The sequence below is a fragment of the Boleophthalmus pectinirostris genome, unplaced genomic scaffold, assembly GCF_026225935.1.
Source record: "Boleophthalmus pectinirostris isolate CB_2022bp ecotype Guang Dong unplaced genomic scaffold, ASM2622593v1 HiC_scaffold_20, whole genome shotgun sequence".
In the NCBI taxonomy this organism is placed as follows: domain Eukaryota; kingdom Metazoa; phylum Chordata; class Actinopteri; order Gobiiformes; family Gobiidae; genus Boleophthalmus; species Boleophthalmus pectinirostris.
Window position 1 is genome coordinate 22162911 of NW_026571153.1, and position 16991 is coordinate 22179901.

Consider the following 16991-nt stretch of genomic DNA (forward strand, 5'->3'; position numbering starts at 1 on the left):
CATGGAGAAAATCAACTTTAATGTCAGTTTGAACTTTAGATACTTGGTAGATTTAAGTGGATAGGACGTTCCAACAGCAATTTTTACACGCAATGATAAGAAAGAAAACACATCAATGGAAAAGAAGCACAATAACTAATCAAAAAAATGTAAAGTGTGGGGAGAGACATTTAGCAACACTTGGTCATACTGCAGGACAGACCAGTAATCTATAATAACATCATGCAGTATATTATCATTATAACAAAAAGGTTTTCCCACTGATAGGTTAACTTTTATATAATTTTTTTTTTTTTTTGGTAAAGTCTGTGAGAAAAACAAATGGGAAATTTAGTTCCAGACCCGGGGGGTGGGCGCTCACTGTTGAGCTCTAATATGCTGGAGCTACAGGAGCTAAAATAATTTTAAAAAAGCAACATCAAATACTCAACATGACTTTATCTAAACATAAGGAAAACAGCATCAGTGCAAAGGTGTTGTGTTAAAGCTGCACCCTGTAACTTCCTGGTGGAGGGTCCACCACCTGCTTTTCTTTGTTGCTTTGCCTGGAAAGCTCCACCTTATAGTCACGTTTTTTGTGCCGTTGTCTCATCTCATTTAAGACTGATAGCAAATATTGGCCTCATATATCTGAATATCTAATGTTAGCAGGACAGTAAAAGCAGGTCTAGGATGGTAGTTCAGCTAAAAAATAAAATACACATACATATTGTAATAAAATATATATCATCTGTCATTTATTTACATAAAATACAATGTACACAACAACATTTCTTTGCAGATTTCAACCATTTTACAAATGAACAGCATATGAAATAAGCAGTCGTTGCTTTACTGTATAAGAGAATAGAAAGTCCAGCTAAAATAAGCAGGTTTATTTCCAGAAAGATCTGAGCTAAGCAAAGACAGCACTATTTCTGTATCATTCTCTGAGCTCTGTATAAATCAGGTGCTTTTGTAGTGCTTTGGTAAGCGCCATGTCCAGCTGAGGCCTGCGTGACCTTGGGCGTCTCTCACTCTTGTTTCCCACACTCTCCTCGCCCTCCAGGATTTCATATGAACGCCGCTCCGAAGCTCCGACCCTGTCTCCTATCTCCATATCAATCTTTAAAGTGCCTATGACAGGTTTGACTAGTCGTTTTACTAAAGGTCATTTAAGAGCTGGCTAAAAATTGTAAAATTAATTTCCCATTTTGGACTTTTTTAGGTTTAAAATTTTACTTCCTGGTTGGAAATCATGACATCACACTAAGAGTTTCCTAGCAACCATGTTACACAATGGTCTTAAAAGTTCTCTATGTACACAGAAATTATTATAAAACAAATAAAATGAATTTGAAAATACTTTTGTTTTGTTGAAATGATGTTAAAGTATCTGAAAAAATTTGTTTGTGTGCTGAATTTTTGGATATCAATATGGTATTGTCTAAAATAGAGCTTTACTTTTTATAATTTTCAACATATTTTTCAACTTTTCTTCACATTTTCTTTTTGATTTGTTTAAAACTATAATTTATATTATCGCACCAAATTAAATCAAAATGAGAGAATCATCAAAACCTGTCATATGCATTTTAATATGTTCCCAATATTCAAAATGGCCACTCTTTCTTCCTCCTTCTTCCTTCACCCCTCGATCACAGTCACTCACTGTTCTTTGCGCTGCGTCCAGTTTTACTCAGCACCGAGTTGAGTTCATTGAGAAGACTGGCGTGCATCTTGGCATCTCCTCCTAAAGAGGATTTTTTACCTGTGTTTTTGTACCCGCTCTGGGCCAAAAGTGAGCCTGGCGAGATGGAGGCGGGCGGCTGACTTTGGCCCGAATCCAGTGAGGTCCTTCGTTGTTGGGCATCCGGCGGTTTGAACATGTCCACGTGCCTTAAGCAGTTGGTGATGGTACTGGTCTTTTGCTGAATGCTGGCAACCTTAGCGGACTTGGCGGAGCTGCCCTCGCCAACACCGATCGCCTTATCTGTCAGCTGTGGGCACAAACGGACCGATAAAGATAAATTGCGCTACATTTTCTACTGCTCGTGCGCACCTCCCAGGCCAAGCTCCGCGCATTACTCATGTCAGACGGAGAATTCCTTGAGTAATACAAATTTGCATATGAAGTTACATCATTTTAGTGAAAACATGACCTTTGTAAACGATCTAAGATTGCAAGCATTTCAAAATCTACAATCAGTGCATTTTAAAGGTGCACTACGTAACTGTGAGAACACAAGTCGGTGGTGTAAAAGTTACATGGTGCACCTTTAACAATCACATAACACTTGAATATTTGTGTTGTTGTAATCCATATCCAGTGTTGGGGAGTAACAGATTACATGTACCGGCGTTACGTAATCAGAGTACAAATTATGAGTAACTGTATTCGGTTACAGTTGCCGTTTCAGTGAGTGGTAATTGGATTACAGTTACTTTGTTGAAATAAATGGATTACACAGCGGTATTTTCCTGTTTTCACATTTTGGGCTAAACCAGGACTAAAACCAGGACTAAAACCAGGGGACTAAACCAGGACTAAAACCAGGACTAAAACCAGGACTAAAACCAGGACTAAAACTAGGAAACTAAACCGCCAGGACTAAACCCCCAATAAAAGGACTAAAACCCTGGAAAACCGGACAGGAAATAAAACCAGGACAAACAGGGGTTTGGTCAATAAAACCAGATATTGAAAACAAAAAGGACAATAAACTAAAACAGGACTAAACCAGGACTAAAATAAAACAGGACTAAAACAAGGAAACTAGGACTAAAACCAAACTAAAACAAACAAACCAGGACTAAAAACCAGGACTAAACCAGGAGGACTAAACCAGGACTAAACTAGGACTAAAACCAGGACTAAAACCAGGACTAAAACCAGGACTAAAACCAGGACTAAAACCAGGACTAAAACCAGGACTAAACCAGGTAGGACTAAAACCAGGACTAAACCAGGACTAAAACTAAAAACTAAAACCAGGACTAAAAACTAAACTAGGACTAAAACTAAAACACAATATAACACCTAAAAAGCATGACAATATCAAGTAATCCAAAGTATTCAGATTACGTTACTCACTTTAAGTAATTTAATAGATTACGTTACAAACTACATTTTAGGGTATGTAATATGTAATCTGTAATATGTAATCTGCTGGGGAATACATTTTAAAAGTAACCTTCTCAACACTGTCCATAACTGACCTGTTTACTAGAGTTGTTGCTAAGTAGTGTGGTCCCAGGTCCCAGAGTGGAAGCCTTGATTGTGGGTGCATTTGAAGTACTGGTCGTCAAACAGATATCGGAGCCAAACTGAAACACACATCCAACAATTTAAATCAGAAAACCAAAGGAAGGCAGGGCGAGAGAAGTTTAGTTGTATAGCACAATACGTACAAAGTAATTTAAATGCTTTACTGAATAAGAAAGACATTAAAATCACTATACAAACTAACAGGGATGTAACGATATCCAAATCTCATGGTACGATATTTATTGCGATATTTTGTGAAGATTAACAAAACTTTGAATATGCTACTTTTTCATCTTAAAATGCATCGACAAGACTTAATCCAAAGAACGAAGATGTAAAAGTGCTTAGAACTGTTATTTCTTCATGTACTTTGCACCAAAACGGAGCAAAGGATCATGGTCGATGTAGTCCCCTCTGTTTTTTTAGCTATTGCTGCACTGTAACAATGAATTTACGCAAAGAAACTTGAGATTCGATATATTGTGATGGCCCATGATATTATTGACAGACTTTTGACGATACGATATCACGATATTTTAGTTATCGTTACACCCCTACAAACTAATCAAAGCATAACAATCATCATAAAATTTACATTAAAAATAAGAACGAAGAGTGTGGAATAAAAATCTTTGCATAGTTAAACCGAACTGTTTTGAGTCTGGATTTAAACAGAGTCAAAGTGGAGGTCGGGCTCACATCTTCAGGACTGTTCCAGGTTTAGCTGGAGGTAACAACATTATAATATTGCTTTTTGAGGCAGTAACACTCTTAATGAAATACACACGATATAAAAAATGTTTAAAGGCATACTGTGGAACACTCTGTCTGAAAGAATAAAACATCCCTGCGGAGACATGCATTCAGGATTTCCCCTCTCCAAAAATTATGCTGTGCACCTTTAAACACAAAAGCTCAAACAATTGTAGATGTAAACAAACTAAAACGCTGCCACTGCTCTGCTAAATACAAAGTTTTAAATATTAATAAATTCTATTCTTTTTAATGTGTGCTTTAATTGAATGTCCAAGAACTACACGCGCTACTTAAACGGGCTGAAATATTAATGATTTGAGACTACAAGTCTATTTTTCAGGTTTCAACTCAAAATGTGTCGTTTAAATCCAATTTGTATGCATGTTTGGAGTTTTTAGATGATCTTAAAGGTATTAAGCTGTGTTTGCTAATGTGTGCATTGTGTGTCCATGGTAAGTGACGTACATTCCCCCAATACACACACATGTAGAGCACCCTCAGCGTGATGTCACTGTAAAGTATCAATACCTGCTGCTCTGTATGTACTGTATAAGGGAATAATCCGAGTAGGTTTTTGTTGATATTTTGAAGTATTACACTATAATAAAGCCGCCAAGTACTTGTCAAACTTACAGCCAAATTTTTTATATTTTATTTTTGTAAGCTTGGCTCTGTCTGAGGCTTTGTCAGACTTTAAAGGTGCATTGTGTAACTTTTCTGGTGGAGGGTCCATCAAATGCTTTTCTCCATGGGGATGTTATTGCTTTGTCTGGAATGTTTCACAGTATGGTATTAAACCTTTTTATCTTCATGGAGACCAAACTAGACCAAGTTACAGTTCAGATCTGTGGAGAGGCGACCCCGCTCACAGTCAGGATGTCTGCTTTTTCAAGCAATTTTTGACCAGTAAAATCACCTGTAACTAAATAAACGTAAAGTAGAGTTGTTTAATGTGTGTGTGTTTAAGTGTGGTACATTTCAGGCATACAGGGTATCCCCAGGTTTGACTACCCCAAATTTAAGACTTTTTAAAGACCTTTTTAAGACCACTTGAATGAAAATTAAGACCAACACTGGATCTGGCGTCTTTGGGGGTGAAAAACACTAGATCCGATTCCAATAATGACGACTGCTCACTGCTTTAGATAACAAAAAATACTTTTAATTAGACGTTCATTCACATTACATGATTTCATGTTTTGTTTTCTTTTTATCCTCTGTTTAGCATTGCACTGCAGCCCCAAAAAATAAAAATAAAAATAAAAATAGGCTAATGAAATTTAAGACCTCTGTGAAAAAAATAAGACACGGACAACATAATTTAAGACTTTTTAATTTAATTTAGGAACATGAAATTTAAGATCTTTTCAAGACTTTTAAGACCCCGTGGATACCCTGGGCATAGCAGTGAGATATCCATAGAAACAAGCAGCCAAAAAGTCACCTAATGCACCTTTAAAAAGCGTAATTTAACGTTTCTGTCCCCTTTCTATATGACGGCTTCAACCCTCGGATTTGTGGTTCAGTCCATCTTTTAACAAATCCACATTTTTATCACCGCTGCACCTGTCCTTGGACCTCCCTGGCCTCTCTGATCTGTCCCATCGCACCTCGTCTCAAAATGAGTCCCGCAGTTTCCATAGCAACCGTCGTCCAGCTAACAGGTATGAGAGAAGGCATCAGGAAGTACTGGCTCGGCGTGTCTACTTTCTCATCTTCACTTTCCCCTGCCTTCCGTGTAAAGCCCTCTCCACAAGTGCTCGCTGACAATCCTAATATTTAGAGGATTTCGGCCAAGAAGGATCCTAATATTTTTAGCCAGCTCTTGTCCACTATATAGGCTTATTATGAGTTGTGTGTTTTGTTTTTTTTCACACATGTTTGAGTAATCCTTTAGTATTAGTCTGTTTAAAGCTCCAAAGCTCAAAATGCTCTGTTCCCCCTTGTCATGTCATGAAGTGGTAGTTTAAGTTAATAGCTACCTTTCCATATATACTTCCATTCACTGAGTTGAAAGTATCCAAATGATTCTCCTGAAGTTATATGGAGTTTAAGAACACAGTAGGGCACTTCCTGTTTTACCACATGACATCGCAAGGTGGAACGGAGTGTTTTCCGCTTGAGAGAAGAGAGAAATATTCAGGGTTTGTGTGTTAAACATGTGTGAATGAAACAAAACACAACTCCAGATATGTTTATTTTTGATTAGGTAACAACATTATAACATAGACCAGAAAATAGTGTAATACTGGCTCTGTAATGCCATACTCCGGAGCTTTCTAAGGAAATCAATCAATCTTTTGGACTTTCACTTATTGTGTTGTCATTCTTTTTTATTTGTATGTTACTTTATGTTACTTTTGTTTGGTAAAAATATTTTCAAAAACAAAAAAACTTGTTCCTATCTTTAGCTTGAGTCTCCCCATCTTCGTCCTGATGATATTTCTACTTTCTCATCTTCACTTTCCTCTGCCCTTCGTGTAAAGTCCTCACCACAAGTGCTTGCTGACAATCCTAATATTTAGAGGATTTCGGCGAAGAGGGATCCTAATATTTTTAGCCAGCTCTTGTCCACTATATAGGCTTATTTTGGGCAGCTAAAAGCCCCTCTAAGCTCAAAGTAAAGTCACGGAGACTGCTGTAATAAACACCTTGAAACACTCAGAACAACAGACGTGCAATTGGCTTTTCCTTTTAGAGTGGCCAGGCAGACAGAGTTGCCCTTTTTCGCTTGCAAACCCAAACAAAAGAATTGAGTTCTTTTTCTTTTTTTGTGTGTTTTTTACTGTAAGCACCTGTGATAAACAACTCTAGCTGTGGTGGCCAGAAAGAGTAATGGAGTGTGCTTGGAATTTTAGACATGGCTGCACATGTAGTTATGATTTCAAAATACATTGTTTAGAATAACTGCATTTTAACTGCGCATCATGTAACTACTTTGGAAGAGGGTTCACCACTTTCTTGTCTCCATGGAGATGTTATTGGTTTAGACTGTCCCACACTATGGCATTAAAGGGCCCATCTCATGCCAAATCAACTTTTCAGAGCTTTCTACTTTCTAAGAGAAATGTGTGGGCCTTGTATATGTCGCCAAAGTGTTTTTTAGATTAATTTGGCGTTATTTTTAACAAAGTGCAGCGTATTTCTGCCACCCTCCCACGTGACAATGAACTAAAACCTGCTACAACGATGATGCTGCCAGCTACACCTACGACATGTTTGACGTAGCAGAAAGCGCTTCACACCTTCGCATCAGCATAAGCTAATTGTTCTACGCTGCAGTGTACACGATATAATATCGCCGTTTATATATATAGTTTATCTACTAGAGTTTATTAATACTTTACCAATCAGTAATGTTCAGCTGATGCAGACGCGGTGCTTGCGCTTCGTGCACCTCAAAGTCGTTGTCCGATTCCGGGTCCAACACATGTGGCTGAACGCACTGAATCGCCATGATGAATAAAAGTTTATTCCTACCACTATCAGGGTGCACACCTGTCTCCCCCTCCCTCCCTGAGATGGGCGGAGGAAGGGCGGCTCACTCACTCAGAGCCTACGTCACATTTGGAGGGCAGAGCCTGTGCTTTCTCAGGACGGGCGGGGGGATGAGCAATAGCTGGCTTTTTATAGTTCCTGGTCTGTGACTGCCTCCAATAAATCAGTAAGATTTCTATTGTGTAATGGATGTTCCAAAACCCAAATTGTGCTTGTATATGTGCAAAAGATACAACGTGAAAAAAGTTATTTTGCATCTCAAACAGGTAAAAGTCACAGGTCACATTTGGGGAGTGGTAAGCAATTTCACAATATTACTATTTATTTATTTTTTGAACAATAAAAACAAATGTAATAGAACAAATGCATGATTAATAAGTTAAATGTCATACTGTGGAACTTTCCAGGCACCGTAATAGCATCTCCATGGAGACAACCAAATGAAGTCTAAATGGTTAAACTGAAATTTCATTATTACAATCCAAATTCGAGCATTTAAAGATTGGTTTCACAGAGATTTGATTCCTTTACCTGCAGTATTCCTTAGTATGACATTTAATTTAATCACCATGGAGACGAGCAGGTATCTTGCCAGGCCAAGTTACAGGTCACTTCTGTGTAGAGGTTACCCCACTCACAGTGCAGATTTAAAAGATACCGTATTTTCCACACTATTAGGCGCTCTGGATTATAAAGAGAACTGTCATAGAATGGTATATTTTCAAACTTTTTTCACAAATAAACCGCACCGGACTTTAAAAAAAAACACAACAGTTGGATGGGTCAGTTGGACTTTGTTTGGCGCGTTCACAGTGACTCTCGGCTTTGTTCAATTGTGGCGCGTAGGGAGGGTGCTGTCTGGGACCGCTGGATTGTTGGTGTGTTCGCAGTGACTCAATTGTGGCTAGAAGTGGCACATTGCGCTCGCTTTTTCAGTTTGTTCCTCAGTTGTCGTTTATTGAAGTCGTGCTGGGACACCCGAGTGGATAGGACGCTCTGGACTGTGGGGCGCGCAGTCCTTTTGATTTGGTTGGAGTCTTAAGAGCGCGCCCTATTGTGCGGAAAATACGGTATTCTTGAACAATAAAAACATCTATAATTTAGTGACTGCATGTAAAATAACTATAATAACTACAATAGTATGAAACATTCCAGCCAAGCATTAAGCATCAACATCTCCATGGTAGCTGATCCCCACTGGACAAGTTACGTAGTGCACCTTTAAGCGTTAGACAACCTGCTCTTGAACCTTTTCACAATGTCAAATCTTACCTGTCCACAAAAAGGATACGAACACTTAGTTAAAATACAAAAAGCCCGTATCTGGAGCGTGAATATGAGGGCCAGATGACACCAGGCTGCCCTTGTGTTTGCATTGCATTATTGATGCTGTGGCATGTGCTGTGTCAACACTTAGCTGTATCTCGGGGCTATAAGTACCTCAATGTGATTGTTACAGTCGCCTTGACCTTCTCCTCAGAGCTTTTTCCACATAAAACCATTTATCTTATTACAGACTGACCTCCAAAACTCCACACTTCTCCTTACTCTTTAGCTTTCATAACGGTGCAATGGAAAGTGATGATTTATGATAGCTCCAAGTTCAAATCTGATTTATTCTGGTGGTAATTGTGTGTATTTTCCCCACGCTAAAGAAAAATATGATTATAGAGACGTAAATATTTCAATTATTTTTTAGCAATAAGAGGATTTAAGAGAATATATCAAGTCCAATTTGGCGTTTTAAGGTTTCCCTATTCATGACAAGTCTTAATAATGAGATCTCTACTCTACTCAGTCTACTCTACTTTATTAGCATTTGCAGCCTGGAGCTCTTTTCTCACTTAACAGGCAAAACTGGCCTTTTCTATATCAGAATCTGTTTAACAATAATAATTTGAAGCTATAATTATAATTGGATGTTTGGATTCTAGTTGAGTTTTGTCTGAAAAATAGGCTTGTAGTCCCAAATCATTAATATTTCAGCCCGTTTAAGTAGCGTGTGTAGTTCTTGGACATTCAATTAAAGCACACATTAAAAATAATAGAATTTATTAATATTTAAAACTTTGTATTTAGCAGAGCAGTGGCAGCGTTTTAGTTTGTTTACATCTACAATTGTTTGAGCTTTTGTGTTTAAATGTGCATAGTGTAATTTTTTGAGAGAGGAAGATCTGCATGTATGTCTCCGCAGGGATGTTTTACTATATATCATATCACATGTATTTCATTAAGAGTGTTACTACCTGACAAAAGCCATGTTACAATGCAGTTACCTCATCAAAAATATACCTGGAGTTGTGTTTTGTTTCATTCACACATGTTTAAGTAATCTTGGATTATTACTCTGTTTACATCTCCAAAGCTCAAAATTGTCATGGAGTAGTTTTTTAAGTTAACAACTACCTTCTATCTGTAGTCCAGTAGAGATCGACAATTCCATGTCTAAAATCATCCAAATGATTCTAGTGAAAGTGTATGGAGTAGAGCAGGGGTTTTCAAATTGGGTGAATGTGAGCCTTCCCCCTTCCATTGTGCAGTCCCGCTCCTGCCCCCAAGGAATTGTTATTTTCATTCCCGTTCCCGCCCTCATCTGAGATATTTTATCCCTCTCCCACCCGCACGATGGGGACGTTCGCTTTCTTCAACTTTACACTCATATTTAGTTTGCGGGACTGTAGTTTATCATCCCACCATCCTGCCTGCGCCCGCAATGAGATTTCAAAATGTGTCCCGCGCTGCAATGTTTTGCATCGGAACCCGCGGGAGGCTTGCAGGAGAGCAGTGATCTACTCCGAGACTGTGGAGCAGGTTGTCCACAAAGCGCGATCGGGTGACGGCTGCGCTTGGCTCTGTGAAGTGTGGAGCTCTGTGCCTGGTCCTTTTGCCTGCGATCACCCGACAGTCTACACGGGCGCAACTCGGCCCCGTCCTGACACTCAGTCCTGGTTCAGTCCTCGTGGTTCAGTCCTGGTTTAGTCCTCCTGGTTCAGTCCTGGTTCAGTCCTGGTTCAGTCCTGGTTCAGTCCTGGTTCAGTCCTGGTTTAGTCCTCCTGGTTCAGTCCTGGTTTAGTCCTTCTGGTTCAGTCCTGGTTCAGTCCTGGTTTAGTCCTCCTGTTTCAGTCCTGGTTTAGTCCTCCTGTTTCAGTCCTGGTTTAGTCCTGGTTTAGTCCTCCTGTTTCAGTCCTGGTTTAGTCCTCCTGTTTCAGTCCTGATTTAGTCCTCCTGGTTCAGTCCTGGTTTAGTCCTGGTTCAGTCCTGATTCAGTCCTGGTTCAGTCCACCTAAGTCGCGCTTATTGAAAATCGCTGGAGTAGAGCACTTTTTATATTACAACATGACATCACAAGGTGGAACAAGGTGTTTTCTGTTTGAGAGAAGAACTAAATATGATGCTAAATGTGCAGGGTTTGTATGTTAAACATGTGAATGAAACAAAATGCAACTCTAGGTATGTTCTGTGATGAGGAAACAGCATTATAACATTGATCAGAAAATAGTGTAATATGGGTCCTTTAATGCCATATTTTGGATCTTTGCTTTTTGGGTTTTCACTTATTGCGTCCTTACTTTTGTGTTTTATTCCTTATTTTACTGTATGTTATTTTTGTTTTGTATATATTTCTACTATAGGTCTGTAACTTGGTGTTTCCTGGAGCTTGACTGTACCCACCTTCGTCCTGATGATGTCTGCCACCCAGCTCACCTGCACTTCCCTCTTCTCACAGCAAAAGTGCCTGAGGAGCAAAGTCACACATAGGGTCACGTTGTCATTTTCTTCCATAAACTTACATTGTGAATCACAGCTTGCACTGACAGGTGAACCGGACCGAAAACAGCACGATACTAGGCTAGAATAACTGCTATTGTGAATAACTACACTAGAAAAGTATCCGTTACCAGCAGTGATATGATGGTTTAAATAGTACGTGTCACACTGCTTTTCAAATTTATGCCTGAGGAGATCTAGGAAGAAAACGCTGTAATTATAATGTGTATAAGTGTGCTACTCTGAACCCTATCAATTATGATGTATTGTACGGATCATCTTTCATAATTATGCAAAAGACTAATCTATGCATTTTGGTGAATTTAATTTGGTGTTAACAGCAGTGTTCACCTACAGTACATGAAAATGAGAAATAGCTCAGAAATGCTTAATCAGAAAATGTTTGTTTGGAACCAGCTTGTGGTATTTTGTATCTGCAGTTTATTCTGTATCTAATCATGAGTTTCAGCTTCGTGTTATCTGAGACATTTTTAGGACTTTTTAGGAATGCTGCATTGTTGGATATTATATCGACTTCCAAATACTGGTTCAGTCGATATCCTGGTTGGACATTTAAATTTATGTAATGAGACTATTTCCTGGTTATAGTTGGCCCATAAATGTTTGAATTTTAAATACAAAGCCATTCAGAAGTTATACAAGGGATAAATAACAGCTACATAACAGATTTTGATAAGGTTTGTCTTTTTTTTTGTTTTATTTTTGTTTTAAGGAAGTAAATGCTGTTTTCAGTCTCTGTACTGGTTTCGGTTGATAGAAGCGATCGGCAGATACCAAAAGCTATAGTATCAGAATCGGTATCGGACCTGAAGAAGCCGGATCAGTGCATCCATAGACTTTCCCATTTAAATAATATAATATTTAGTCAAGTTGTAAATCGCTATGGCAATGGTTCTCTTATTTCATAAATTGAAATCCATGAACTAGCCAGCCACCTAGTGCCTCTGCTCAGTTTCATTTCTCTCCAGCGGCTAGGTCAGGAATCGGAATACACTAGATGGTTTGCAAGAACCCTGGAAGTTGTAGACCGCGTACCAGCCAATCACCAAAGAGCTGTGAAGCCATGACGTCAAACTCAAGCGCCTGTCTGGGTCCGTTTTGTCATACAACACAACAGTGAACAAAGCGGTCGAGATGGATGTAGACGAAGCCATACATTCTGTGTTGGCAACGATTCCTGAGATTGAAGATTTAAAGCCAGAACAAAGTGAAACCGGGCTACCCACGAACAGCATTTACCAAAGAACTGAATGAGTCCTGGTATATGTAAATAGTAAGGCTTTTTCTTCTTTCTTATTTAATAACTGACCACACCATATTTTAATTAATGATCCTGAAATGATCCACATTATATAAATCGTAAATAAAAACATAAATATAACACATAATTATCAGTACTTACCATTGTTGTTTATCTGTGTAGACCGTGAAGCCCCAACTGAAAATGAAAGCACAGTGCACGGGTCAGATTGGTCCATGACAGCGCTCAGGCTTCAACTTCTTTATGATTGAACTCTAAAGGCAATTAACACTCTTACACCAGCAAAGACTGACGCATGAAATACAAAAGCGACAGAGGCTTGTTGCTAAAGGGAAGAATTAATTAGCTAATTCTTGCAACTCCAGCTTGTTTATGCACTTTCACACGCTGGAGGTCAAAGGTCAACGAGTAGCCAAAGAGACCTTTAAGGATAAAAGCATACCATTAACGAACTATAAATATGTTATTTTCACTTAAGTGTACAGAGCTTCAAGCTACATCTGTGTATGTTTAGACTGAGGATCTGAACTAACTACCTACTATATTGAAGTACTCACAGTGACTACTACAGTATATGTAGAGTTATGATAGCTCTGATACTAGGTTTTATTTATTTATTTTTTTTTAGGTTATATTTTATTTTTAACTATAGTAAGTCTACTTGTATCTGTGTAAAGTTTTTGGATACTGCCCCTACTACTAAATTACAAATACTACTGCTACTACTATTGCTACTATTGCTACTGCTGCTACTGCTGCTGCTACTGCTACTGCTACTACTACTACTACTACTACTACTACTACTACTACTACTACTGTTACGACAACTACTACTACTGCTATTACTACTACTACTACTACTATTTCTTCAAATTCTACAACTACTTGTGCTGTTTAAATCAATTTAGTATTTTTTCTTGAGATTTCAGATGATCTTAAAACATTTTTGCCTCTTTGTGTCACCATGGTAACTGCTCAACATTCCGCCAATAGACATATGTAGGACATCCCCAGCGTGATATCACTCCAAAGTATCAATACTCTTGTAAAAAGTGCCACTATGTTTTTACAGTGCATTCATAAAGTAGATATATACAAAGTTAAAAAAGAACATCTATAATACTTTTTTCCTAAGATCCTTCCTAATATTTCGGATAGTACTGATAATGTTGCCAGACGCTATGTTAATGCTTCTCAAAAGTTTTGATGACCAACTGGAGCTGCTGCGGTTTTGGCGTGTGTCATAAATTATAATAACAGACAATCATTACCATAACACACTGGTGGCGGTGGATTCTATCTGCTGAGGGGGAGGCTAATCATTTGTATTTATTAAAATGTAATTACATTTAATCGATCGAGCTGTGGTGAAAAATAAGACGAGGTGAGGAGTGGTATGGAGAAGTCTCTGCAGGGACAGTGAAAACAGTACACGCGAAATTACACTGATGTTGGAACAAAGTTAAAAATCTTGACTTTATAATTACAAACACAGGAGTGGCCCAGAAGGTGTTGCGCTTGGTGCTAATGATGAGGATGTGATAAAAGAAAATGATAAAAAAATGTTATTTCACTTCAACATAACAAGTGATAATTATCTGGGTGGTTAATTAGGTTACCTTCAACACAGTCTGTTCTCTGCTCGTTTCCTCAAAGATGTTATTGCTTTACGGGAAATGTTCCACAGTATGGCATTAAAGAAGAACTATTATCTATTATAATCTATGACGCCAGTGGATCATTATGTTATAAACTGCACATCGTAAAGGTTCTTGGGGAGGGTATGCCACATGCAAGTCTCCATGTAGGTGTACTTAACTGTTCAGTGTGGAATGTTTCACAGTAAGGCATTAAACTTCAGTCTCCATGGGGCAGACTGAGATATAGATCAGTTCGGTGGAGAGGTGGGCCCACTCATACAAGGATGCATGTACTTGAAGGTATTTCTGAACAATAAAAGCACCTCTAATGAAAGCAAAGAAAAGCAAAGCAAAGCAAAGCGGCATACTCTTCACCGGAAAAGTTACACAATGCACCTTTAAATCACAATACTGATTTAAAATGACTTTCTAAAAGAAAGTTAAAAGCCTGCTGACTTCTGCTTTAGAAAACTGCGGTGCCCAATGGGAGCTGACGTCGACATAAATGTCATCACAACAAAGAACCATGAAGTTGTCCACCCCTCCTATGGATAGCTGCAGATCACACTAGCGAGCGTGAAAGTGTGAAGCTGCCGAATCCTACACATATAACTGATTAAGAAAATAAAATTCGAGAACAACGTACTGTATTTTTCGGACTATAAGGCACAATATCAATAATGCTGAATTCTCTCATTTCTTTTCATACATAAGGCGCACCGGATTATAAGGCGCATTAAGTGAAACAAACGGACGACGTCTTGGTGAATATGTATTAAGAATATGAATGTGGGTGGATAATTTTTTTAAATTTAAAGTTTTTTTTTATTTTTTTATTTCCTACAAGGACGACTCAAATATACAATGAGATTTGCACACATTTCTTTACATTTTACAGAAACAAAACATAAAACCACATGGCTAATTTGCATAAAATATAAGCGCTGAACAAACAACAACAAAAAAAAACAGCTCGCTCCTTGTGCATTGATCCGGTCAGCGTCTGTTGGACTAAAGGACAGCCTCAGTGGAGGTCAGTAAGCACAACCAGAATTATTAATACATAAGGCGCACTGTTGATCTTTGAGAAAAATTGAAGGATTTTAATTGCGCCTAGTAGTCTGAAAAATACGGTAAGTACAGAGCAGTTGGAATATTATGGTGGTGGTGCAAGGAGGGGTTCATCAGCAAACTCCAAATACAATTTTGGGTGAGTAAATGGTGAGAGAAAACAAATATAACATGATTAAAAGCTCAAAAAAGTTGATTTTGCGTACTGGGTGTAATTTGTCCAGCCAGACCCTTCTGCATTCTGTTTAAAATCTGAAGGGACTGGAAAAGGACCACAGAGTGTGAAAAACCTCTGTCCAAACTTGAGATGATCCAAACACAGCTGCAAATTTGTATTACATGTCTCTTAAATGCAGAAGACATCTCCTCTCCAAAATTCTTATAACATTTAGAACAAAATATATAACTTCTTTTACGTGAGATAAGTAATAGTTTGGTCACCAGCTTCAGTTGTTGATTCTGCAAAAACCCATGCTGTTCCTCAGTCTTTTATGTAGATTTTCCCCCTTTTTTTATGCACAAGCAGCCATGTTTGTTTTGCGAACAGAGCATGTGCCTCTCTTGTCAATCACTCCCTTTGAAATCATGGAGACAGGACACGTCTCCAGATCCACTCGTCTTTTCAAAGTTTTGTCAAAGTGTGTGGTTCTGGCTGGTCAGGTAATAGTGGATTTGCTTTAATGCATTATTTATCTCCATTTATCTCCATAAGCAGAAGTAGCCACTAAGCTGAGTTACAAGTCAGATATGTGGTCCAACTTTCTCACTGTAGCACATACCATCTTAAAAGTGATGTACAAGACAGCGCTATCTCATTTACAGAGTCTCCCAACATTTGGAAATCGAGTTGGGAAATGTTAATTGCATTGTGAAATTGAATACAGGAAAGGAAAATCACAGGAGCATGTGCTTTGTGATACCTCTGTTGAGTATTGTCTTACCTGCTTATATCTAATATCCCAAATGTTTAAATTAAGTACAGGCAGCAATAGCACAGGGAGTGAGGTCATAGAAACTAGCCTTGTATTTCACCTATTGTAAATTCACAGTGGAGTTAGAATCTCCAACAGTGAAAAAAGCCTTGAGCGACGGTAAGCTAAAGGCAAATGAATAAATGGACATGGAGTGCACTTTAAGGTAGCTCCTATTTCATATGGATCAATGGCTCATCTTTGACGTGCATTATTCTTAACGCACATATACTTTTGAATGTATTTTACTTTGGCCAAGACACATTCAGTCTATAGAGCGATATGACAATGCAATTACTCATTTTACAGTTATGGTTTATGGTATTTTTCATACAGGCAACAGAAATGGACCATATATAAAATAAATAGTTTTGATGCAGTAATAAATATATGCTCTATAGGGTTCTTAAAAATATTGATCAGATACAAATTTATACTAAAACTAGTATACTCATTTGAGCAGGTATCGATACAAAAAGGGACATTCACAGAGCTAAAAGAAAAGAATAAATAAAATAAAAATCCAAGAAATAAAGGCTTGAAAGTTTCACTCTATGTTTAATGAATCTATATAATATTGGATGGATCTTCTAAAATGAGTGAAAAAAATATTGAACTTTCTCATGACACGGGTTTGAAGTTTTAGTATTGTAACAACAACAAATGCTCTCAGAACAATTTTAAAAGCAAAACCAACCTTGCATTTGAAGGATTTATTATTTGAACAACAGCATTGAGTTGTATTTCCTGATAGAAAG

General features: G+C 38.1%; 1 protein-coding gene across 1 annotated transcript in view; it reads right to left on the minus strand.

Moving 5' to 3' along the window:
- Nucleotides 1-715: 715 nt before the first annotated feature.
- Nucleotides 716-16991, minus strand: part of arap2 (ArfGAP with RhoGAP domain, ankyrin repeat and PH domain 2) — a 192902-nt gene continuing 176626 nt past the window's right edge. The window contains 4 exon segments of the mRNA XM_055156121.1: nucleotides 716-1979; nucleotides 3199-3306; nucleotides 11174-11237; nucleotides 12693-12728. Of these exon segments, the coding sequence (XP_055012096.1) occupies nucleotides 1644-1979; nucleotides 3199-3306; nucleotides 11174-11237; nucleotides 12693-12728 (544 nt within the window). The 3' untranslated portion in view covers nucleotides 716-1643.